This window comes from Malurus melanocephalus, unplaced genomic scaffold, assembly GCF_030028575.1.
Source record: "Malurus melanocephalus ecotype Western Australia unplaced genomic scaffold, MMel_1.1 scaffold_216, whole genome shotgun sequence".
Classification (NCBI taxonomy): Eukaryota; Metazoa; Chordata; class Aves; order Passeriformes; family Maluridae; genus Malurus; species Malurus melanocephalus.
The window spans coordinates 890325-917083 of record NW_026623448.1 but is presented as its reverse complement, the minus strand read 5'-3'; the positions used below and the strand labels follow the sequence as shown (position 1 = coordinate 917083).

Below are 26759 nucleotides of genomic sequence, written 5' to 3'. Positions count from 1 at the left end.
TTCCTGTGCTAGAAGTACCAGTGCTTATAATCTCTATTTCTTTTCCATAAGCTTTGCTCAATAGAAGTAACATGTGAGTCAGCAAGTGTGATGGCAGCAACTCTGGCTAATGGTGGCTTTTGCCCAATCACTGGTGAAAGAGTCCTGAGTCCTGAAGCAGTCCGGAATACCCTGAGTTTGATGCATTCCTGTGGCATGTATGACTTTTCAGGGCAGTTTGCCTTCCATGTAAGTACTTTTCAGGTATTAATTGCAGCTGACCAGGAAGGTTAATCTGTGCTAGTATTTTTCATGTTTTAGGGGTTGTTTCTGGTTTTTGAGGCAGAAGAGGGGAGAGGGTGTTCCATTGTTTGGGAATTGAACACGCCCTAAGGGAAAATCTCACCTAGGATTCATGGCTCTATTGGTGTCACACACCTTACAGCAGTCTGCCTTCACGTTTGGAAATCCTTTTCATATCAAAACATAAATACTGTTCCTTAGGAAAGGCTGTTCATGAGAGAAACAGGTCACAATGCAGWTGGAACTGAAAACATGACTGAAGAAATCCTGCTATATAGGAGTCAAGGAGAGCAGAAAGCCTTTGAARGCAGTTGTTTTTTCTCAGTAACTCAGCTCAGRAATTGTCCTTACGTATTATGAAAAYGGCTGTCATACACAGCACATGCACTGTGCTCCTGTTTTCTAGCAGCAGTTCCTTAGATGTATATATTTCAAGATGAACTGTATCTTATTTATGCTTTCAGTATTTTATTCCRAGCATTTTTAGTTTTTTCTTACTGCATACATGTAAAATTGATTGTGGTGCTTTGTGTGACATGAAGGTTACTGCTTGGAGATTTATGAGGGTACGTGACATGTTAGTTCCTACTGGAAAAAAGTAATGCCTTTGTTCAGATTGTAAATAAGTAGGTTATTGTATGATTTCATAGACACTCCTCATTTTTCTTGTGATTTTGTTTTTTGCCTTTTCCAGTCAAGATTTAAAAAAAAAATTATACAGCTTCATTCTACCACCTTGTTGCAAGCTGTTCATGAGACATATGCTTGTGCATTACTGCTTAGTCATAATTGCTTTCTTTTATAATAGATTTAGATTATCCTTTTTCACTGTATTACTGACTCACTGTATTTCTGACAGAAAATAGTTTTATGATTGTGTACCTTGGATTGTCACAAACTGCATCAGGTTATTATTTAACTAAAAAGAGATAAGTAAGAATGCTTTCCCAGCATCAAGTGCTTTCCAAATACATGTTTTATAAATGCTGCACAGTCATCTCCAGGAAAATCCCGATGCATTGTTACAAGAGTGAGGAATATTTACAGAGGTTAGTAATTCTCTGATTATTCTGTAGGTTGGTCTTCCTGCAAAATCTGGAGTTGCTGGTGGGATTCTTCTGGTTGTTCCTAATGTCATGGGCTTGATGTGCTGGTCACCTCCTTTGGACAAGATGGGCAACAGTGTTAAAGGAATTCACTTTTGTCATGTAAGCAGCATTGCCTTAGGGTTTTTTTGGTTGTTTTGGGGTTTTTTTTTTGCCTTTGCAGCTGATGTTTTACTGAGTTTCAGTTGGCATAGCTGAGATCTAAGAGAATTAAATAGTGATTAGGGATTCTTTCCTACATAGCAAGTTTGATTGGATTCAAGAGTGAAAGTCCAAGAATAGACATTTGCATTTTAGTAATAATAGTACTTGAATTCAGTGAACATTAAAATATGATGCCAGAAATGCTGGAGAAGTCTGTTGTTTATGAAAATGCTGGACTCCAGTATATTGCATTAAAAATGGTAGAGCTTTATTTATAGACTTCTTTCCCTGTCTTGTCAGAAAGTGCAGTTTACAAAACACTGGAAGTGCAACTCTTGATTCATTGCAATAAAAGAAAATGATTGTAATGAAATATTGCCGTTCTGATGTATTTTTAAACTGATTTTTGTAAACCATCTGACATAAAAGATGTCTTCATAGATCAGACCCAGCTGTTGGTCAAGCTATTCCTAGCTTCATCTCATGCCAGTGAAAGGGTTGTGGATAGTTTGATAGGAACATTAGAAGCAGAAGAGATATTGTGAAGGGCTTTGTAATGAGTAATAAAGATACTTTGTGGGAGAGTAGAGTGTAAAAAATTTCTTCTTTTTTCTCCCTAAAACTRCCTTGTAATGATGATTGCTTAATTATAAATGGGGTCTTGAGCAGCAGTTAAAACTTTTTTTATGTCTATTTATTAACATTCACATGGCCTGAAAAGAAGATGTTAGTAATTGTAGTTTAAGTACTTGAAAGTTTCATATGAAATTGTCTTTGTAACTTGCCTCTAAAATCCTAGAATAGCGGGGTGGGTGAAGGATTTACTGCATTAGTTCTGTGCTGCAGTGAGACCTAAAAGCTGATACATGATCTTGGCATGCAAATAACATGAATGTTACATTCACTTTTAAAAATAGAACAGCAGAGCCAAGTTTGGTAATTATAACCTTTTATGTTGTAATTCAAACTGACTTAGAATCCATTATGTCACACATTTCCTTGTTTCAAAATTTTGATTGAAATTTGATGTACTGGACTTGCCCAGGCTGTTCTTTCCGTTCTTGGAGTGCTCCATACAGCTGAAGTAGGAAGTTATTAAAACATCTTTTACAAACTGCTACTTGTTTTGTACTTCTTTAAGAAGGAGTTTAAAGGTTTTATTGGGACCTTATCATATAGCTGTGTTATGTTCAAAAGGCCTTACAGACATTGGTATTGATTTATTAAATAAGCTTCTTATTGGTTTAAGTTACTAGGATATGATGTAAAATGTAAATGGTGATATTATTATTAACTTATAAGCATTTGGSTATCACATGCAGATAATAATTCATGTTCTMTAACTATCTGCAGGATCTGGTTTCTTTGTGCAATTTCCATAACTACGATAATTTGAGACACTTTGCAAAAAAGCTTGATCCTCGCAGAGAAGGTGGTGATCAGCGGGTAAGTTGCTGTCTGTRTTCAGTGAGTATTGCTTGTAGACTTCAGAACAAATCTGTAAAGTTCTTCTCTGAATGCCAAACTGCTCAATGACATGTATTGCATCAAAGCTTTCAGATAATCTAGTTAGGGTACATTATTAGTGGACACTTAACCTGGGTGGACCACGCTGTCACAGGGTTTTGTGCAGTGGAATTTCACAGCAGATTAGTAACTCCATTTCATGCAGTTCATCTCCCCTGCTAGATTTAGTAGATGGAATCTGCTCTAAGTTGCAAAGAGTTTTACTGTACTGGTTTACTTTAATAAAGACTTGACCAGCTGGTGGGCATAGCCTTTCTGTTCTGTGCTGCAGTGCACGGGCTCTGTGTTCAGCTGGATTTTCAGGGGATATCTCTGACACCGCATGAGCAGCTGAGAGTTGCACAGGCAGTGAATTCAGGCATGAAYAGTACTGCAGACAAGAGCCTGTTACTTAGGGAGCAGCATAAGCAGTGTCTGGGAATGAACTGAATCCACTTCAGCTACATGCACAGAAAAATACAAGTGTGAGGGTGTTGAGATAAGGAAAACCTCTTTGTTTTCAATACCATTAATGTTTTGACTAAGGCATGAAGATTTCAATAGGAGAAGATRTAGTAGAATGATTTTTAAAGTGCTTCTATTTGCATGTGTGCATCTAAAAATACCCGGTTTTGAATCTGATTTTCTTTTAACTGGAAAAGAGAAAAAAAACTTGAGTCTGTTAGCAATGACTGCAAGTATGGATTTTTTTTTTCCTTCAAGTACACTAATAAATAATGTATGTTGCTTGAACAACTAGCATTCCTTTGGACCAATGGACTATGAGAATCTCCAGCAAGAACTTGCTTTAAAAGAAACAGTATGGAAAAAAGTGTCACCTGAATCAAACGAGGACATCTCCAGAACCGTAGTGTATAGAATGGAAGGTCGGGGAGAGCAGAACTAAACGAATGGGTTCTAGTTTCATTAAATTCTTCATTTTAAAAACCCTCAAGCATCTCTAGATTTAACTTTGATTTGAATATTGTTTGCCTGGTGTTTCATTTATATATACATTTGTGTAAATTCTGTATGCAATACCAAAAAGGCTGTCGAAGTTCAAGGGTGTGTGGGGAAAAAGCATATGCAAACAACAAACCCAAAGCTGTAAACTGACTTTTGTAGTTACTTAGAACACATTTAGTTAAAAAAAAAAAAGAAAGTAAAGGTAAATCTTAGTCTTTTTGAAGATATATCACAAAGGTGGTATATATCTGTTTATTTTTGTTTATATTTTAAGTAAAGGAACTTTGAGGCTGAGCAAGAACTTGTATCCACTGAGCAGGGTCAGCATGTAAAGACAGAATACTAATTAAAATATAAACTGGTGTTCAGCAAAACACAGCAAATTCCTGAATTTCTAAATGATTGTATATTAAATGGAGATAGGTTCTGAGTCTTATTATTACCACATCAGGGTTTTTTWAATGTGAGCTTTCAAATGTGAACAGAAATGGACTCTTTGCATATGCCATGCTAGTGAAGGCTATTTTTTTTTTTTTAATCAGACCAATTATTAATGCTAACGTTGAAATAAAGAAAACAAAAATGGCTGGGCAGGAGTGGGAGAAGTGAGGAGGAGGAAAAAAAATGTCTTGTTTGCAAGTTAACTAATGCAGCAGAGAGATTTCTGACCCAGCTATTTTGRGTGTCTCTCTTGCTGCCTGTGCTGCCAGCTGGTAGTTATGACTCAGAATTCTGCCTTACACAGAGGGCTGTGCTCCACCCTGGAAAGGAATGTAAGCAATCTGGGGTTCAGAGTGGTAACCAGCTGAGCAGTGAGCAGGAAATAGGTTCAGAGGGAAGCAGATAGGTAAATCTTACTAGAACTGTTTATGATTAGCTGTTTTTTTCTACCATTAATGTGTGTGCATATTCATGTATGAAGATCAGAGGTTTCRCTTACTTACACACGAGCAAATTCTTAAAAGTTATCATTAATTGCTGTTTTTTGAAATGATGTTGAGTTTGCAGGTCTGACAGCTTGCTGAGGAAGAAGACTTGCATTTTTCTACAGGCAGCTGCATCMCTTAAACTGCATAATTTGATTATTWGAGCATCTTRAGTRAGGGTRTAGCTCCARATGATATATTTGAACTTCAGATAGGCTCTATAGGCAATTCTGGACTGAGGTCAAAGACTTGCTACATTCTTAACACTTGCAAGTATTAGATTCTTAATAATGCAAAAAAATTAGGAAATCATTCTCTGTAAAGTTTTCTCCTTTATAAATTTGCAAATAATCTGATATGTCCCATCTCTGGAGACATCATGCAGAGTCCTGATYTATCAAACTGGGGAAACTTGTCCAAGCAATGATTAATGGCATTAKCTGGTTGAGGATTTTAAGAGGCAATGATAAACAATTCTGTAGTCACACCTTCACTTCCTCTCACTGCTACCTTCCCCACTCCCTGTGCCTTTTTTGTTTATCTAAAACTCCAAAATGTTGATATGTGAGTTTTGCCTAATGGGAGAGTTARATTTTTCCTGCCCCTTTTTTGACCCATCTGGATGTTAATGAGTTTAGGAAGATGCATAAAACAGAGCTGACCGTTCTCTGAGAAAGCAAGCTGCTCTTAGTTATTCTGTTTAGATATTGTTAGTTTGGCATAGACATTTGAAAWAGCTCTGACTAAACCCTGAATAATCTTCATTTAGCACTGTATTGTAAAAGGATGGGCTTCCTGTCYTTGAAGCCTAGGATGAAAATATTGAAACAAAACAATACAGAACACCAATTTTCAGTGAATTCAATACCCTACTGGGATGAAGAGGTAAATCTGTGGTGCAGATGTCAGTAGTGTCAGTCATCAGTTGCTGAATAATAACTGTTTTATAATCTTATCTCTGATAAGGTTAGGTTTGTTAGTGCTTATCCTGAAAATAAAGGCAAAGACTTGAATTATAAAAATGTCTTGCCTGTTTGAGGATTTTATACCAGTAGCTACAGAGACATAACAAGCATTCAGAYCCTGCAGAACTACTTTACCTGAAATACCAGTATCTCAGTTGCAAGAGGGAATGTAATGTGTCTGTGCTGCTAATGGAAAGTATTTACAGTGGTAACATGCTGCTGGATGAATTACTGATCTAATTAAAAATGGAAGAGGCACAATGCAGRATTTGCTTGGTCTGATTCTACCCACCTTGATTTTTAGTACTGTTTGAAGCCACTTGTAAAGATGTGGCTAAGAGGGAAGGTTTTTCCACATGCAAAACTTGTGGTGGGGTCAAGTCCTGCATGGAAAATMCAAGAATCAGGAAACTACTAGATCTTTAATATTCATAATAAGAATATTTAGGGTACAGCTTAAACAATCTTATATGTATATATATATATTACGATTCTGTAATATATGCTTTTGAAGCCCGCCTCAGATTTGAGGAAAGCTTCTAGATAGGAAGGGTCAGGAGGAGACTCCTCTGAAGCAATAATTTTATAACTTGCCCACACTTGTAGTTTCTTGCCCTGGCCTGCCAGATGGCTCCTGTTGATGGCAGGGACCCGGGGAGGGGCCRAGGCCATGGTTKGATGTGCCAGGAGCATCACTCACCCTGGGCAGGTGGGAAAGGCTGGGCCCACAGAGTTTAGTCATTCCATGTGTGAAGTCTGCAACGGTTTTAGTGTTCACCTGTGCTACAGTAATAGCAATTCTTGATATTCAAGCATTTTAGCTGTTTGTTTGTTTTTCTTTGTCAGCATCATTAACATTTCATTAGAAATGTAAATGCTTTTTAAAGTTTTATTTTAGCATTTGTGTTGTACCTTTTGGCTCAGTTGTTAAGTTACCTGTCTCGTTTTCCATTTTTCATTTGCATTGTATGTTATTTATGTATCTTGATTTCCAGCATGCTTATTTTTGTATTGTTTAATAAATTTATTTTAAGCTGATTTTTATTGTATTTTTTTTTCTCTCAATGGAGAACAGATTTGTTCAAAGACATTTTTTACATTGAAGTTGAGATAGTGAGCACTCGGTTCTAAGAAAGATTCTGGAAAAGTAGGTGGAATAAGCAGATTCAGTTAAACCAGTCATTGAAAACCTTTGTAAGATTTTGTCATCATTTTATACAATAATCTAATTATTTTTCTCTTTGAACTGTTACCTTAGAAAGTTGAAAGCAAAAATTAAAGTAGCAAAAATTTCTCACTGTGACTTTTTTAATAAAGAAGTTTTGGTGTCGTAGGATATTAACACCACTGTCTATTTGTCTGGTTTTGAAGATACTGCTTCAGTCCCTTGGAAAATGTATGGTTAATGGTGCCAGTGCCAGTGTAGTAACTGCAGATCCTGAGCATTACGAAGGGAAAAATACAGCTTGTAATAAATCACGTGTAGCAAGGAAGGTGGTGCAGACCCCACATTGTTTTGGAAGTGACGGTGGGGTCTGCCTGTACTGAAAATGGCTGCAATTGTTAATTTAGCTTTTCTATAGACTGGGTTATACACTGAAGTTATTTGTTCTATGGTTGTACAATTAGCTGTATGTTCATTGTACTTCAGAACATCACATTTCAAAAAGATTTTGTTCTCTAAAAGCCATAAAGATGATGGAAGGAGAAAGAGTAGTAGATACAAAGAAAGAGCCACAGGTGAATTACTGTAGAATTGTTTTGGCTCTTATCTCTTGGTTTTCAGTGTATTTGGAGACCAGCGGGTGRGTGAGATGAATAAAAAGGCAATGGATTCAGAGGAGGGTGGGTGGGAGGGGGGATGGATTATGTTGTTTTTTTAATTGATCTTATATCTCTTGGTCTTGATACATACATGTCATTGATGCACAGTAATTAGTTATGAACAAAGAAATTAATTATGAGCTTCATAATTTATGTACGATGTTTTAGTATCCTAAACATTATTTGTTTAGGCTTTTACTGTTTTTTGGGGGTTTGTTTTGTTTTTTTTAATTTCAAAAAATATTTTTGTAGCTCTTTTGAAGGAAGTTCATAATTAGTTATTGCAGTGCAAGAAGAATAAACCTGTCTCAGCAGGGTTCTTATTAGAATAACTAAGTACACCTAATAATTTGTCTTAAGTGCAGAGTCTCGTTGAGGATTTGARATCAAAAATGTCTGTAACAGTTGGAGGATTGGCAAGAGGCTTTAAATTGGGTAGAAATCTTAACTAAAGCTTTATTTTTTTATCATGCTGGCATCTTGTGTGTTCCACATTTGTTCAGTCTGGAAAGTGCATGACTAATGTGTGTAGAGACATGGTTGAGTGATGCACAGCCCCATTTTCTTTCAGTAGTTTATGTCCTAGTATGTTGAATAATTTAAACAGTCTAAATTATTAAACTACCTACCTTGAATCAAATGTGGTTTCTGATTTGCCATTTGCTCCTTCTAGAGAATTTAGTGTGCAAAATAGTAATGCCCTGTTTTTTCTTTTGGTTTACATGCAAGTGGGAGTTAATTTTATTACTGGCATCTAAACTGCTTTATGCAGACTTTTGGTATCACTTGGACACGGAGCATTTAGAAGTTCTTGCAGGACTTGGGTGGCATCACTCTGCACATGGCTCAGCTACTCCTGAAAATGCCATGTGAGYTTYTTCTGTGYTCAGCAGGAGTAAGTGATGGTCACATCTGAGTCTGCTGCTTAACTGAATAAAGTCTAGAATGGAACTGACTGGCAGAAGGGTGGTGGGGGCAAGTTTGTTGGGTGTTTTGTTTGTTGTTTTGGTTTTTTACCAGTTAAATTTAAACAAGACTCGATTGAGGCAATAAAGCTGTCAGGGGAGCTTGACTGAGGACAAGTCAGGCATACRTTTGGTGAAGAATAGACACTTTGACACCTCAGCATTGAGACTGATGAGGAAATGGGGTTGAAGGAAGGACAAGGGGAAAAGGAAGTAATTCTAGAATGCTTTCCTGTCCTCAAAAATGTTCCAGCCAACCATACTTTGATGTATTTTTTGTGCTAAGCAGGCACGTGGGGCAGCATATCTGCTGTAAGATGCTGCTTCCTGTTTTAGCTKTTGCTCTGCTCTGATTCTGACTCAGCTGGCACATAGCTGTGACTTCTTGAGCTTTTACAAAATTCATGTGCACACTGTGAATTGGGAATTTATCATCATGTTGTATCTTTCCTTAAATCGGGTCAGATTTACTTTGCTGGGTGCAGTTATGATAATTCATCTATATGAGGTGCAGGAGGCTCTAGTGATTGTAGGCAACTGAGAAGGAAACCACAAGTGTGCAGAACTTGAGAGGGATGTCTGGAAATCTTACAGTCCAGCCTTCTGCTCCAAGGACCCCCGAGTGTCACATTGTGTTATCCAGGGGCTTTGCCAGTCAAGATCTGGAAACCTCCAACCAAGAGGTTTTSTAGTCTGGCTGGGTAACTTATCCCAGTGCTTTAGCACTTGGATTGAAGAGTTTTTCCTAACCTACAACTGGAATTTTCCCTTTCTGTAGCTTGTGATGGTGACTCCTGTCTTTTCACTGAGCATGATGATCTCACCACCATGCTGTTGGCATGTAATCTATTGGCTTTTAGGCAGTCCTAGAAGTGGCATAGTTAAAAATGGCTTTTGGTCATTCACTTCCTGCTGTATTTTTCCTACAGGATTCTAAGTATGTTTTCATTATGTCGCTGAAAATGAAGTGATTTAGGGATTTGAAAAGCCATATTCCTTTTATTTTCCTTTTGAAGGCCAGCAGGCTAAATGCAAATGTGGAAGTGTGTTATTTGCTGAGGGATGGCATGTCACTGTTAGGACCCCTTGTGATCAGAGTGCTTGTCAAAACAATGAACTGAGAACACAAGTGGAGTGATAGGAAGAGATAATGTTGCTCGTTTCCTGTTGATGTCATTCACTAGCCCAGCTTTTTCCTTGAGGCAGGCAACTTTATTGTTTGTTCAGGAATTACTCATCCAATATCAGGGATTTTTTGGACTCACAGAGCTGCTTTTGGTTATATGTGTAGCTTTGACTTTCTGAATGGAAAATACATTTTAAATTTGCACTTTTAAAGGACCTGTCTCTTAAAATTCTCCAAACTGTAATTATTGCAAGTCAAATAATTAAAATATAATCTTAATTTGAGAATAAACTGTTTCAATTAAATGTGTTTTAAATGAATTCCACTCATGCCATTGCAGAGCAGGATTYAGAATTATGATTGAGGACTAAACCAGCTGAGTTTGTTTTGTCCCATRTACTAAGGCTGGTGGGGAATAATACGACTCTTTGCATTGTTTGGACATAAAAGCAGGGAGACGAAAGATTTGTTTAAGCAAATAATATTTCAAATATAATGAAAACAGATATGGAATACGTAGACTAATACAATCTAGTTGCTGGTGAAGGTGCCCTACAACTTTTGAGAAGGAAGTCCTTTCTTTTAGGAATAATTCCAGTTCCAAGTCCTGTATTTAAGAGTAATCTGTCGCCCACAAATTGTGAAGTGCCTACAGCCTGGGAAGTGGAGCACTGCTCCACTCTACTCTGCTGTGTGGGTATCAGTGATGTCAATAGGTCCTTGAAAAGGCAGACATCCTTTTGTCCTGTCTGCTTAACACAGCTCTGTCACTAAAGCACCCATCAGCATTCCTCTTGATTCATGTGACTGTTGCTGATCCCAGTCATTTGGTTCCAAATCTTGCAGTGTTAGTGATGTCTRTATCCATTACTTCAAAGGCTCTTGTTTGTTTTTTTTTTTCCTGCATCCAGTATCAATGACTTGACATTCATTCCCCTTTTTAAGTTTTCTGTAGATATTCCCTATGCTCTTTGTTGCAGAACTGCTAGCAGGGCTCTAGTCTTTGAAAAGACTGAGAAGAAACTATCAGTGTAGGTATCATGACATTTCTGTGATAGTTTACTGCAATAATTATTATTTTATCCTTTTGGAACTTCCAGTCCTCATTATTTGCTGACAAAATGTTTCATCGCTGATGAGTAATGATGAAATACCCTTTGAGAGGGTAATTTTCCTACGTAGCTTCGATGCTTTGGACATGGCAGCAACACTGAAGTATTTTCATCCAGGCCACTGATGGCAAGTGCATGCAACTTTGAAATGAGAATTTGCCTGGTCTTCATCTTGTGACCTGAGGGTGGAAGTCTTTATGCTTTAAATCTTTCACTTGATCTAGTAAACTTTTTGTGGTARTTACTAATTCACCTAGCATTCCTTTGTCATACTACTCATGGCCAACAGTGCAGCAGTAACACCTTTGGACATCCAGGACAGGAGCCAGGTTGGATTTTTCTGTGACTCTCTCTTGTTAATTCATGGTTCTGTGGGACTGCCTGATTCATTATTATCTACACTACTATTCAAACTTGGTTTTCTTTATTAGGTGTTCAAGATCTTTTCTTGCTGGGGCAGTTTATGAGTTTATGGATGTCCATGAAAGGCCTTAAAAAAAAAAAAAAGGAAAATAAAGAGTGGAATTAGTCAACTCTAGGTCTTAAGTCTGGTGAAGGATGGTTAAATTCTCACTTGGTATTTTGGGAGTTTTTTCAGTGATGTGCTTAATTCTGTTGTTTCCAATATTGGAAACAAACAGCAGGTAGAACCAAGCATGGCCGTTCTCATTGTAATCTCGTGAAGGCATCTTTGGTACTCAGTTTTTTCTCTTCTTCCCTGTATTTGTAGCTTCAGAAATCAATATAATAAATCAATGTAATCATCCCCAATGTGGGTATGAAGCAAAGGATAAGACATCCATTAGAAATTATTAGTGAGTAGCTCTTGAGGTCAGCTGCTCTTCTGCCAAGCTCTTCTGTTTGTCGAGGCACGTGTGTGCAGGGGAGGGAAGCTCTCCTGTCACAACATTGTCATCTGAGCACTGGTGGAGCTTCAGCATTAGGTACTTTTTAAGGCCTTCTGTATTGAAAAGTTTAGGATCTTCTGTTGTTCAGGGGTATCTGTGTCAGCAGTATTGGCTGGGTCCATCCTAGTACCTCTTCTTGACGTTTTGGACCAGGCATATTTTCCTGGAAGTTCCTTCCAACTGAAGAAATGTCTGTTCCTGCGATCCTGTAATCTAATTCTGATGGAGTCAATGGCTCTGAATCTTGATCTTTGATTTCTGTGGACTTTTTTTTTTTCTGTGTACCCCTTGAACCCAGTTAATTGATAGCATTGGTGTTATCTGCTAGAAAGGGAAAATGTGCTTCCCACAACATTTCCTGCTGTCCTGCTCCTGATTATGGTGCTGGAAAGGAAAAACTGCCTCATCCACACACCCTGGACATTCTTAATGATAYTCTGTATTGTTTTCTCATAAAATAGAGTTTGAATTCCCTGATTCCTGGGGGAGAGGCCTGTATCTGAGGATTCAATTACACTTTGTGTGACCCACTCTGTACCTCTGGAGATCAGGTTCTGGGGTCGGGATTAGTSAATGGTTGTTTCTTCTGCCTCCATCAGGGGGAGGTCGAGGTGGGAGTGGGAGAATTGAGGAACATGGCTGGCCAAAATAGCCTTGGCTCACCCTGTGGGGTTTGCACATCCCGGGAGTGGAATAGATGGGCGTGGGCTTTCTGAAACAATCTCAGTTACTGAAGGTAAGTAGATGTTTCACTTACTCTAGTAAACATTTTATTTAATTACTTAACTCTTAATTCATCTTAATTAAATAGACTTATCTGTAATTTAAACAGCATCAGTTTACTAATAATTTCAAAKTAATCAATAGAGCTGTAAATAACAAGGCATTGCAAATTCCCAGCGCGTGTTGCCATGAAACAAAATCTCTGCTTCCGTCATTGCCGTCATCAAGGGCTGTTCTGCATTTGAGGCACTCGAGTAAAACCAAACATAGCATGAAGCAGTCTGTACTTATGGAATCAMAAACTATATAGGAAACACAGATTATTTCAAATTTCATTTATGAGATACCGAATCTCATTTAGCATTTAAAAATTAGAATAATTAAATGTAATAATCTCTAGGCATGCTTTGGCTGAATTAATTGTAGAACTGAGCTCAGTCCTGTCAGTCTCTTGCATTGTTCTGTATGAGTCAAAGGGTATTTTTGGACACTTGAAGAGCTTGCACCTCCTACCTGATAGTGTTTAGGGTGAATTCACAGGTAGAGAGATGTYGGTTTGAGGAATACCAGTGTTACAAACTCTTTCCAGAAGTTTATGTCCACTTGATGGCCATCTGAGAAGCAAGAGGTTGGTGTTGAAAAAGATKAATTCTGGTGTAGTCATTCTTTTATGGCTCCAAATGTGATTGGAGGAAAAGTACCTTCTGCTCACAGCTCCTGCTTCCCGTGTCCTTAAGCTTTTTAAATGTTACACAAATTAGTACAGTAACAGAGCAGAAAAAAAGGGCATTTATATAGTGTGCTTGTTTTTATTAGTTTTATTATTTTGCACTATTTTTAGATGCTTTGGAATTTTCACATTCATTTAAAGTATTCTGACAAAAAAAAGAGGCTTCAGGCAGAGATAGGCAAAGAAATGTAGTTTACTGTAACGTGTAGTATCAATACTCTAAAAAATTGCAATTTTAGGTGGCATAATCCAGYATTTACCACTAAAAGGTTTGAATCAGAGGGAAGTAGGAATGGTAGAAATCCATTTGAAGCCAGTTGGTGGAAGAGGGAAACAAACCACCTCTGCTCAGCCCTCCTTCCAGGAAGGCTGTGCTTCTCCTTTAGCGGCCTTAGACCCCTCTGTCTGCCAGTAAAGCAGCCTGAGAGTTGTTCTTAGGCTGAAGAAATGGTCCTGGTGTCAAGAGAGATCTTTGCTGTATATATATTTGGTTTAATTATTTCTTAAACTCAGCTGCATGCCCMGTTTCTGTGACCAATTCCAAGACTGAGCTGCTGGTGCAGGCTTGTTTTAATATTCGTGTTCCTGTGTCTGAACTGAACCTAGTCAAAACTCCTTGCTCTGTTCTTGGATTTTAAACAGATCCTTCTGGGACCACTGAAAAATTTATTTTGTCAGTATCTACTAGCTAGTTCAAAAACATAGGAAGTCAGAAAAAGAAAGTAAGTGGCTTTATACTAAAAGATTGGATTTRGATTTGAAACCATGTGAGTAGTTGAGTTGCAAGGAGGCATTTTAAATGCCAACTGGGATTTTGTCCAGTTTAAGTAAAAGTAATAACTAACCGGTGTGCTGGCTTGCCTGAGGGTTTCACAGCTCTCACAGTACAGTTGGTTTAGATCTGCTTTGTGTTTGGATACATGAAAATACAGCCTCTTGTGTGGCTGCAGTCTAGACATCACTCATGGGAGAAGCAGCTTTCAGTATTTCTGTACATGCACGGGTTGTGTTTGAGCAGGGCTGCTGGAAACTGAAGGGAGGCATAAAKAAACGTTTTGTTAGTCTGTTAGTTTGCTATCAACAGCACAAACTACACGGATAATTGCTGTGCAAACAGCATTTCCAGCTAATTCCACCRGGGAGACTCCAGAAATAAACTCCGTGGTAGCAGCTTTGAAAGTCACTTGTGGCAGCTTTGARTCCAAAAATAAACGCTGCACCCACAGCTTGCAAAACTGAAGGAGCTGGGTATCGTCCTGTGTCCCCAGCTGTGAACAGGGAGGACCTTGCACCATCTAGAGGAAAARAAAGGATAYYYRARGGKTWRRAAARGGGRWKGGGAAAAAAMCCAGACTAAATCTCATTTCCTGTGTTAGTTTTAAAACGTGGCAGAGTGGATATTGGCAGATTCTAAAGTTATTTTTGCGCGTTTGTCAAATTATGTGAGGAAACAAGGGTCAGTAGGGCAGAAAATTGTCTAAAGAGGTGGTGGAAGAGTCTAAAAGAAGAAATGAAAGTTTTATGGAACAACTAGCCTCATCTGTATTTTCAAATATATCAATATTTTAATGTGTGTAGGCACATGTATTAATTTATTCACACACCTTCTAATTACTTATAGTGAAATGGGAACAAAGACCCGCCCAAGGAATTCTAACTTTATAATTTCGGACTGTTCATTTGAAGCCAGGGTGGGAGGCTGTGACAGAGGCAGAGTTAGGTTGCTGTAGAGGTGTGGTGGGGTCAGTCGGTCACTTACTGAAAGCCTTTTGTGAGCAATGATACTTTAAAGGAAAACTACAGCGCTCTTTTAGAGCTGAAGAGTCTGAATTTTTTCATAACAGTAGATTTTTATGTGGACCCTGGAGAGCAGATTCCAGGTTATTGAAAATGAAATGTAAATACAAMAGTGGCTGATCTATAAAATAAGTGATTCTGTCTAGCATCTGAACGTACAGACATCTGCATTCCCATTCTCAGATCTCTCCCTGGTTTATTTTTGTCCTTTTAGGGACTTGCTTGCATTCTGGTTCTGATTTCCAAGTTGAAGCTTCAAAATTCATTTTGTGCAGGTTTGAGGGGTTTTTGTTCTGTTTATTTTTACTTTATTTTGAAACCGTGCATGGCAGGAAAAAGCTGTCTAAAGGCTGTGCTTCAGCGTGGGTGAGTTACAAGTTCAGTGTGTAAAAACTGGATGACTGCATTGTTTGCTTTACGCTCTAGATTTACTTTTCGTGATATCTGTAGGTCAGCACTGCTGTTTCACAGTTAATAATGGTGTCTTAGGTTTCAGGAATTTTTTTTCCATTGATAAAATAAAGCATCTAAAAATCCACAGTTCTTCCGAAGAGCACGAGGAGGGATYGCTTTTCAGCTTTAGGAAAAAACAGCTGAGCAGTGCTACTGCGAAAGCAAATTCCTGTTGATTTTGGAGCTTTTATTGCTTTGTGCAGTCACTCGTGGCTCACATAAACTCTTTGCTGTTACCTTCCCTGTCGGTCCCCGGCCGTTTGCAGAGGCCATGGCAATAGGTGGAGCGGTCAGTTTGTTCTCGCTGTGAGCATTAATCCCCGCTGGCTGGACGGGCACTYACCTTGGCCAGCTTAACAATCTATTTTTTGCGTTTGGGGGTTAAAGCCGCGCTGAGCCGGATGAGCTGTGCCGTGTGCCGCGGACAATGGATGGAGAGCCGGGTGGGCTCCGCTGGGGCTGCGGGCGGACGGAGCTTCCTGCGGGAACAGCGAGGTGTTTGTTTGTCAGAGATAGCCCCGGGCAGGTTTTCCGTGCAAACGGAGCTGTGGAGCCGGGCAGTGTCACCCTCGGGTGGGCACAGGTGCCCGGGAGGCAGCCGGGGTGTCGGATGTGCGGATTAGCGGAGAGGCGCCGGTGGGTTTAGTGGGCTCAGGACACCGCCAGAGCAGCTGGGCTGATCTCCCTGCTGAATGAAGAGCATTCCCATTGCTGTGCAGCTCTCCTAGGGCTGGGAGCCTGCTGAATGAAGAGCATTCCCATTGCTGTGCAGCTCTCCTAGGGCTGGGAGCCTTGTCAGGAGACCGGGACACCAGCGTCAGGTCCAAGGCTTGGTGTCACACCTGTCATTAGGGGAGTCAGGAGCTGAAATTCAAATGCCATTTTATCTCTGCACCTCCGTGCCGTGCAGGGGAACGTTTAAAACTCAGGTTTTCAAGCCAGTTGGCCAGAAGGGCAGGGCTCCCTGAAAGGAAACATTGTGTCCCATTTTAAACACAAAAAAAGGGATGTGTGGTGCGCGTGTTCTCTTAACGAGCTCTGCTCTCTCTTTTTAACTCCTCTTGATGTATTTGAAAGTCTCTTGTCAGCATACTTGGTCTGGGGCACAGTAAAGTTCAGATATGGCAAAGTTCCTGAGAGACAATATCCATCCAAACCTTTTTTTCTCAATACTTTGAATATCTCTTCAGAAGGCTAACCTGTGGCATTACCCCTAAAAATAATGAAAAGAGGACTGGAAGAGTTGTTTATTTATCCTTGTTTGTGTTGCCTTGAGCAGCACTRTTATAAACTAAAGGGGCTTGACTGTATTGCTGTGCCACCTGGAGAAACATAAAGTTGGAAGTAATASTTTTTTATTTTCAGAATGTTAATTCTGTAATGTTTTCAAAGCAATTGGAGAGGGCAGAGCATTCTCAGGAAACAGGACACAGTAGGAAATTAAAATCCAGATTCACTGACCTTTTTATCTCAGGGCTGCTCATGGAATTAATCCAGCTTTGAGCTAAATTAATTTTTTCTGAAGGATTTGCTTTCCGTACATGCACAGCTGTTTGGCTTTTCTCTCCTGACCCAAGTGCAGTGCAGGCCAGAGGCTCTCCCTGAGCTGCTGGAGGCACTGCAGTGATGGCAGAGCGGGACAGAGCCCTGTGGTGACAGGGACAGAGCACAGGGCCACTGTGCTCAGCTGCTTGGCTTTGGCTCCTGCTTGAGCTTTGGTTGTTSTGCATTAATGATGAAGCCAGTGGGCACAAGGTGTCAGGCCACTGTCCCTTCACCACGAGACCATGGCAGTTCATTTCCATCTCTGGGCCTCAGTTTCCCATCTTAGTGCCAATGACAACATCAGTGGATTCTCTCTGAAGTGTTTGGAGAGGTTTTCTGTGGATGGCTTTAGAGGCAGGCAGCAATAGACACGATTTACTTTTCATTAAGTTTTTCAGGCAGGTATACTGAGAAATTGAAAACCAGCCCAAAAGCTCTCATGTCTCTCATGCCCAGGTCCTTTGTGCTTGCAGAGAAGGGGGAACAGCCGTGCTGTGTGGGGCCACGTGCTCCCTRCTGCAGTTCCTCCATTCCATGCATCCGCTGCTGCTTGAACGAGACTTCTTTGAAACTTCCTGCATAACCAGGCTCAGGAGATATTCCAAATAACTGAGATATGGAAGCTTTGGGCTAGGAGTCACTTTGACACTGGGTTTCCCTTTGGCAGTGCTGTGGCTCATTCAGTTTGGCAATTTGGGGTTTGAGGGTGGTTTTTTTCCCTTTCATTTTTTGCCTTTTTGTCCCCTGTGTTTGTGTGAAATGTCTGCTGCAGCGATGTGACTTCCTGCCGCTCTGAACTCCGGCTGTTTCCTTCCTTTAACTTGACCTTCGTGCAGTTATTGAGCAACAACAGTCTTGATTTGTCTTTTTTGAGCTTCTCATGTCTTCACACACAGACTCACAGAACTTTTATTAGTTGGAGTGGACTTCTGGAGCTTTTGGTCATTTGGCCACCTCTGACATGAGCAAGACTTGAATCCTTGGTAGCTTTGCCCAGCTGAGTCCAAGACCTCTAACACCTACTAAGCTGATAGTGAAATTGGGGTTTTGATCTTTACCATTGAGTGACAGGAGTATTTCAGAGGAGCTTTTCCWTGCTGGTTTCACTGCCTGGATAAGGAGGGTTATTCCCAATGCTCAGGAAAGAATGCTGTACAGAGAGGGTCTCACTGTAGYCGAGTGAGCAGTGCTCTGTCTTGTTCCTCTGCTTCAGTGCATGCAGGTTTTTTCTCTCCTGTTTGACAGAAGATGGAACAGCTGCTGCTCTGGCTTTGATCCTGCCATCCAGCTTAAATACAGGACAGGGACCCCATCCCATCTCTTTTTACTAAATTTTCATAGTTAAGGAAGCATGTGCAGTAGGAAAAGGTAATTCATGGCTGGTGGGTTGAAGGTGAACTTTGTGTTTCTAAACATGAGGGAAACTTGAGTGCAGTAATCGAGACACCAGCACTGAATGTTCATGAGCCACTTGGTGAGAAGAGAGCCTCTGAACACTTAAATTAGTTGCCTTGTGCCCTACTTAGTTTGGATGGATAGAGCTCATCTGTTATCTTCACTATTTTTTTTCTCTCCTATAGTTAAAAATCCCAAAATCGTATGTTTGCTGCTGCCACTTTAGAGTTTCCTTTGGCTTTTGATTTTTTTGCAGTGAATCTGTTATTTCAAGCTAGTATGCTATGAGTTTTGGGTAGAGTTTGWACTTGACTGTATGGCAGCCAAAGTGAGATTCTGCACAGATAAAAAACTTATGGCAGCAAGTGCTGTTCACATAGTAACTTTTTTTCAATGTGAATGATAATCTTTTGCATGATGATTTAGTATATATGCTGCTTACATTAGTATTGCCTTGATAACTAAGGAGATATCTATAAGATGCTCATAGGAGATGGTATATTCTTACTTTGGGTTCAAAATATATTTTGTATTTGCACATTTCTAAATTTTACTGAATTCACTTTTTATACCTGCCTTCTGAACAATTTTAAYTTCATACCTTTTCCAATTTGTTCATTTTTTTGGCCTGGACTGTGCTGCAGTTACAGTAGGGTGTAGTTCAGGGGTCAAGGTGTGTTTTGTTGCCAGCAAATCCAATTTAATTCTTTCATAAAATCATTAAAGTCACCCTTGAAGGAGGGGCAGGTAATCCCTAAGGGATTGTTTCGGCTATGGTGGCTACACTTGGTTTTTTTTAGCTTGAGTTCATCTTTGACCAGCTTTGGATAATTACTCTGCTCATAGTTGTCCTGCTAAATTTGTTGTTTTTCTCCTGCTTTTTGTATCCCTTTACTTTTGGTATTGGACAGARAGTGAATTTCCTTCTTCTGAGCTAAACAAGCAGAGATGTTTTTGTCTGGACTTGTATTTCTTTTTGTTTCGATCTGTCAAGAAGGTCAGTTTTATAGCAAAGTAAGCTTTGATTTTACTTGATTTATCTTAAGGAAGGAGCAGCTTTTGACCTCTCCCAGATTGTTTAGAGGCATGATCTCAGATGATTGTGTTACAAAGCCTCAGGAATCTCCAAATTACATTTTGTCACATCATTATAAAAACAAAAATCGCTTTTTAGCAAAATGTTCAGCCGAATCCAGGATTCTGGGTCCCGGCTGCACTTGGAAAGTTGTTTTTTGAAGAAAGGCATGCGTGCTATTTTAATTTTATTACTTTAATATATATTTGCATTTCCCAGAAACATCAAGAAGCCCAGCCAAAATGGTCAGTTACCTCTGAAATGGTTTTTATGAAAGACAGTGTGTCCTTTGCTCATCCCAAGTCCCGAAAAGGGAGAGTATTCAGCACCTTGACCTGAACGGGAGCACAGCCAGCCTGCTCTGCCTGCGGGGCCCCAGGAGAGCACCTGAATCATCTCGATGAAATGTGGAGATTGTGGAGCCARATTCCCCTTTCACACTTGGCTTTAGTCTGCCCTGCTGTCTGTGTGGAGGGTTTGGGATTTCGGTGTGGCTGTTCTGTGGCAGTCCCCACAGTGCTGCCCCAGTGCCAGCCTGTGTGYCCATCCCTGCAGGGAGCAGGGGATCCCAGCCTGAGGGTGGCTCTGTGTCCCCTTTGTCTTTCCATCCTGGCCTTTGTGCCTCGTTCTCCTCCGGTTTCTCTTTGCGTCAGTGCATATTTGAGGTGTAAAAAACAACAAGCAATTCCGTGCCTTTGGTTTCGAGGAGGCGCAGATGTTGGCTCGTCTGTGGCCCTGTGAAAATGCGCCAGTGTTCCTGCAGAAATCTGTGGGAGACGTGCTTGTGGGTGGGGATTTTTTGTTCTGTTTGTTTCTCCTTCTTGTTGTGGAAGGTCAGTGCTGCACCAACTCCCTCCTTTATCTCTGCACTTGACTGGTGGCAGCGTTGGAGCTTTGCAGATTCAAAAAGGAAAGCAACATTTAGGATTTTCAGTGGGAATTTACTGTGAAATGGTGCCTAGAGGTGGCTGTATCAGTTTATGCAAGAAGCTGATGTGGGATGCTAAAAACYATCTAGCTTGTCATTTTTGGCTCTTGTTAGAAGTTGCAGAGTTGTTGTAGCCGGGATGTGTTAAAAATATGCATGGGTCAATACAGCTGAGAAAAACACCACTCACCAGAGACTTTACCTGTGTCAGGCTTTAAGCCCATGTTTATCTAAAAAAAATCCAACTTTGTCTGCCTGGAAACCTGTCTTATTGTGCAACAGAACTGCTTAAAATGGTTTATTTGAGGGAGGTCTGTATCTTGGATGCATGGAAGGGTAATCTGTAATACAAAGAAAAAGCAGTATCATCTCTTCTGCTSACATGGATTTCTGCTGGTATTAGGAATCTTTGCGGTTTATAAAAAAAACAACCAAAAAAAAGCAACCAGACCAAAAAATCCAGCATATCTTACTTTTCCACAATGAGTTTGCCTTTTGAGGAGTTCATGGYTTTATGGATTGAGCAGAGTGATGCTGTGTGTGCAGTGCAATACTTGGTGTCACTGGGTAATCAAAGAGAGAAATATGGTTTGCCTGTAGAGCAAGGCTCGTATTTCTTACCCCAGTAGAGCAGAAATGCATGTTTTATAGTTCTTTTACTATCCTTGACAACTTCWGCCTTGGAAAGCCAGACCTTGCAGTACTGATAGTAAAGCGAGCCAGACAAAGGCATAAGTTTATAAGCACTGGATCAACTGGCCATGCTGGGCTTTCTTTTTTGAGGAAAGAAGATCAGTAAACTGGAGCTTAATCTCTCTTTGTAGGTGAAGTCTGTGATCAATCTGCTGTTTGCTGCCTACACAGGGGACGTGTCTGCACTCCGGAGGTAAAAACCAGTGGGTTTTACAAACGCTCTTTGTTTGGCTCCTGCTGTTGTTGTTTATTTGTGAACAGGCACGTGGACTGTGTCCATGTTGGGRACTGTTGTGTTGAGCTGCATGAGCTAGAGATTGAATATGTTCACCCAAAACCCAACCAAAAGACCCAAATCTAACCCTCAAAAAGGTACTCTTACACTGTCCTGAATACCACTGTGTTCCATTTCTTTGGATCACAGTAAGGTAATTTCTTTAACTGTTTTTTATAGCAGTGGCAGAAAAATCCTAGCTGTACTTTCACCTGCTTTAATACGCAATTCTAAAAGTTAAAAATTCATGCTGGAAAAYGTATATGTATGTCCATTGTTATTGGACAGGTTAGGCTATCTAACTTTGCTTTTTAAATCTGGAAGAGAATCTGGCAAAATTAGAAGTACTAATGACAGCAGACTAAATAAACATAAATTTGGCTAGCATGTGTTTAAACATAGTTAGTGGAAAAAAGCATATAGTTTAAGTCTGCTGTCCCAGGGCACCATAGTGTGAAGCAAGAACTCTCCTAATCCCTTAATGCTACTCAGGATTTTCAGACTTGGGAGACTTCCTGGGATTTTCTCACCTGGTATAAATTTACTTTGCCTTATGTGGCTCAGCTTGTCTGTGTACGATTTTAAATCAGGTGTGTTGACTGTTATGTTTCCTGCGAAGATGTTTTGTTTTTCTTTATGACAACTAAAGAGCAGGAGGAAAGCAAAGCACTAACTTGGTTTTTAATGCCAAAGCAGTAATGGCCCCTTTATTATCAACAAAGGTGCAGAGTGCTTGTGGTGCTGCTCACATCCTCTTGTGGCAGAGCCATATTGTTCCATGCTTGTTTTGTAAGTTGCTTTAATTATGTAATTCTTGCCTCAGTAATCTCTGTTATTTTATTTTTTTAAGGTTTGCTCTGTCAGGAATGGATATGGAGCAAAGAGACTACGACTCACGGACAGCACTGCATGTGGCAGCCGCAGAAGGTACTGACCCCTCACGCAGCATTTGCTGTCTGTCTGTCTGTCTGTCTGTCTGTGGGAGGGGCCAGCTTGCTTTGGAATATCTTTGCCTGCTTTTGTCTGTGCCATACATGGATATATGGAAGTACATGCACTCATCAGGCTGCTTTTCCTGTAGGACATGTGGACGTTGTTAAGTTTCTGCTGGAAGCGTGCAAAGTGAATCCTTTCCCCAAAGACAGGTGAGKGTTTTTATCGCTGCTTTGGAGGGAAGATGCTCCAGGGGCATTTCCCTGGTCCCCGTGAGGAAAGGTGCCTGTCAAGAAGAGTGGAATGTATTGAGCCAGTCCACTGAAGCGGGGGGAATGGGATCCTGCTGGTTCTCTGTAGGTTCTGCAGACTGAGCAGGAATGAAAAATGAACCACTCAAGCCATTATTTGAAAGGTTATGCTCAGCTTAATGAAGTTGTTCCACAGTTACTGACCTGAGTGTGGTCTATGTGCTGAATTATAAGTGCAGTACATAAAGAACAAGATTTTTGGTGCTTTTTGGCTCTCTGCTTAACAGGCTATGGTTTTAAAAATACTGTGCTGCTTTTTGTAGGTGGAATAACACTCCCATGGAYGAAGCTTTACATTTCGGACACCATGATGTTTTTAAAATTCTTCAAGAATATCAGGTCCAATACACGCCATCAGAGGATAACAACAATGGGAAGGAGAACCGAACGGTTCATAAAAATCTGGATGGCTTACTATAATCATCTTCAGCTAGATCCTAAGAATCAAATCACTTACCTATTTAATTGTGGTATGCATAAGTAATGAAGAGCGTGTGTGTTTCTATCTGATAGTGGTATATATTTTACAGAAGTCTCTGTTACTTCAGTGTTACGTTACAGGAGTTTCTATACGCACAGGACAAATCCAATCTCTTCAAAAGAAACAAAACCAACTAAGAATCTCCCTCCATAATGTGAGCAATATTACCTCATGCTGCATATAATTGATGTATAAAAATATTTAGCTGTTGTTGGCTTTACTGTGCACTACTTAATTTATTTTTTGTGTTCTATGTGAACTCTAGTCTGTGGTCAGGAACTTTTCTGCTGAATTTTTGTTTCTTTAGCCCTCTGTTTCCAGTATGGCCASGATGAGCCAGAGTACTGTCAGGTATGAGCGTCGGTGAGGTTTTTTGAAAGCTGAGGATGCTGATGTAGATTTAGGCTGGGTGTGTTTAGTAAGGATCTGCACTTATCTTTGGGAAAAAAAACAGAATAAAAGAATTCCACACAACCTTGTTTACATAATATAAATATCACAGAGTATATAGGTGACAGTTGTCAATCGTCTAGGCTTGTTCTTAGAGATAGTCTTGTCAGGGAATGTGTTTCAAGGTTTGTTTGACCAAATGGCGTAGGGGAATGTGATTTGTAGCACCGGTGTGTAGTGGGATTTTTGTTTTGGGAGTGTTTTCTCTCAGCTCCCTTTTGTCTTGCCTCCCTCCTCTCTCTCCATGTTCAGCTGCTAAAGTATTTCCCTGTGGCCGGGGAAAGCGGGTGCTTCCACTCCGTGCAGGTGTTCCTTGCAGGTTTATTTGCACTACAGCAGAGCCCCTGGAGGGGCTGGCAGGTGCTGTCCCCTGGCTGCTCCAGGAGCCAGCGAGGACAACGCAAGTGCTTGACAGAAAAAGAACCAAACCAAATCCTAATGTCAGTCTGAACTCATGTAGGCTTGTGGTAAGGAGCACGGACGGAGTGAAACAGCTTTAAGGAGCATAGAGCCAATCAGAACAGGAGCAGAGCAGGAGATAAGCCAGGGTTTTGGGTGTGTTCTCTTCTTGCACTGCCATTGACCAGGGAGCAGGTTCTTGCATCACTGGGATTCCCCTGGTGTGGRACGGGAGTTCAGCACCAGGAGCACAAGTCAGTAAATGCCTTTTGTGGGGAACGGTGGCGTTCGTTGTCTGGCTGCTGAAGCCAGTGTGGCAYGTGCCCTGTCCTGGAAAATGTAGATGCAGGTGTTTGTAGTTCACAGAAAGCTGAYACTGCCATAGCTCCCTGCCCCATGTGCAATTGCTTCTGCCAGTACTGTGGCATAAAACCTCAGCAGTGAGCAGTCACTTCTGATACTCACAGAACACTACASGTGTTGGACGTAGGCAAGAATGCTAGCACAAGAGTTTTAGGCGAGAATCATTTAACACGTGGAAAAGGAGATTGAGCTTGAGAATTGTGTATATGGTGGTTTTTATCCTAGCACGTAGTGTACAAGTCATTAGTAGATCTCAGAGTTCAAATTTTCTGTGTTTTGGCACCAAAATCCTCCTGAAATAATGCCCCAACTCTTTCTAGAATGGCCCAAGCACTTTATAAAGATGATCTGAACCACATTATCCTCCTCTAGCAATGAGTACGCCAAGGCTTGGAGAGAAGTAACTTCTCCAGGGCGACCCAGCAGGTCAGTGTAGTTGAGAATAAATCCTTTCAAGTTCCTGTACAGTCTCTCGTGGAAATGCCATACTGCCTCCCTGCAGGGAGGGCAAACCGCATGGAAAAGTGCTTGGTACTCATCACAAGCAGTGACTGTCTTCATGATGATAACACCTTGAAAGAGTCTGAAAGTCTAAAGCCCCCAAATAGCATCTCGAAGCTGGCTGGCATGGTTATCAAACACTTTTTCTCTTAYTGTTCTTAAGCTGGTTGGGTTTGTTTTTTGGKTTTTTTTTGTTCTTCTGAAGATCAGCTATTTTTCTGAAGGCTTTTAACCYGTTCTCTTCACATCCTGTGTCACGGCCACCCCTGTTCTAACCAAGAACTGAACAAAATGGTCTCTGGCTCTTTGCTGAGCCACATCAGTCAYTGGGTAGCACAAGGCCTCTTGTCTGCTGCACTCTGATCTAAATTCCAACATGCTCTCTCTGGCAATGGATTTATCAGCCTCAGTGTAAAGGAATATTTTCMGATGGATTCTAGTTTAGAATTGTGAATTTCAGTGCTAATGTTCCATGTTTTCCCCCTATTACAATACATCCTTCAGCTTCTCAGAAAAATACCTGGTTTAGCTTTATTTAACTGACATTGCATTGTTCAAACTGGCATTTTGAAACRTAGGTATATTATATAGTACACATATATAAACAAACCAAAACCAAAAGAAGGATTTTAACTGAGCTAACATTGAAGATCATAGCTATACCTGAACTTAATGCTTTCATACCRAGTGCTTTTAGCCGGTCTTAGCTTCAGTGCATTTTTGCTGGTTAGTTATAGTATTTTCTCATTGTGAGAAGATGGATTATTTTGTAAYGTCCAATTCAGCGATGCAGCTACTTAGACATGGCGTTATTTATAAATATAAATATATGCAGTACATTGGTTTGGCTGTTTATCATTGATGACACTGACACATAGATTTTACAGTAAATAGCTTTTGGTTATCTTATCCAACGCTGACTTCCTTACGCTCCAAAGAGGATTCCCCCACTCCTTTGTTTTTATGTCATATATGTTTCTTCTGTATCACAACCTAAAATCATTCAGCTAACTTAATGCTTTGTACTCAGAAATATTGTGGTAGTCTTAGCATTAATTAGCCTATCTTTGTGAACAAACTGTATTGTACCAGATTTTTTTTTTTTTTTTTTGCTTCAGAGCTGGACTATCCGTGACTATACTTACTGGCAGTGTACTTCTGGTCATTGTAACTGACTGGGCTGATCTTGACTTTTAGATTCTGTATTGTGGGGACTAGACAGTGATGAATGTATTTCTAGCAGTTTCCCATGAATGAATCTAAACTTGAGCTGTACTGGTTCTGAAAATGAAAGTTATTTATTTTAAGAAATAAAATCCAGATAGTGTTGCTTTTTACAGCATAATAAATGGAAATACCAAGATGATGATGGTGCTGGTGGGTTTTTTTAATCTGTGTGAGTGCCACTGAAGTAAGTCTTCAATCATGGGGAACGCTGTCCAGGAAAATCTGTTCTGGTCATTTCCATTGGAAATCAGAACAAATTTATCCCATATAGCTTATTTCTGATTTTTGTTGTTTATTTTGAAACCTACACTTGGAGAGCTGTGTCCTTTTGCTGGTTGCTTTTTGTGAATGCTGGAATTGTTAATTGGAYTGATTGGCCAGGTACTCTCAACAGCTTTAGGTTTCTCTTGCCTTATCCCTGCTATGCTTCATCACACCAACAGTTTCTTTCCTTTATTATTCTTCTGGCTGTGCAGTTCATATAAAAACCTGACAAATGCRTGACAAGGGATTTTGTCACTAGCCCCAGAGAAAAATGATGCAGTAGTGGTCCAGCTTAGGAGCCCACAAATATTAGCCATAGATTAGTTAATCCTACTGAGGACTCAAATTAAAAATTCAAGTTCAGTTTATTGAAGTTTGTGTGGAGTA

General features: G+C 40.2%; 1 protein-coding gene across 1 annotated transcript in view; it reads left to right on the top strand.

The window, feature by feature from the left end:
- Window positions 1-26238, top strand: part of GLS (glutaminase) — a 55167-nt gene extending 28929 nt beyond the window's left edge. Inside the window, exons 12-18 of the mRNA XM_057374095.1 lie at window positions 52-228; window positions 1359-1490; window positions 2886-2978; window positions 21301-21362; window positions 22294-22370; window positions 22525-22588; window positions 22951-26238. Of these exons, the coding sequence (XP_057230078.1) occupies window positions 52-228; window positions 1359-1490; window positions 2886-2978; window positions 21301-21362; window positions 22294-22370; window positions 22525-22588; window positions 22951-23107 (762 nt within the window). The 3' untranslated portion in view covers window positions 23108-26238. The remainder of the gene's footprint in view (window positions 1-51; window positions 229-1358; window positions 1491-2885; window positions 2979-21300; window positions 21363-22293; window positions 22371-22524; window positions 22589-22950) is intronic.
- Window positions 26239-26759: the final 521 nt, after the last annotated feature.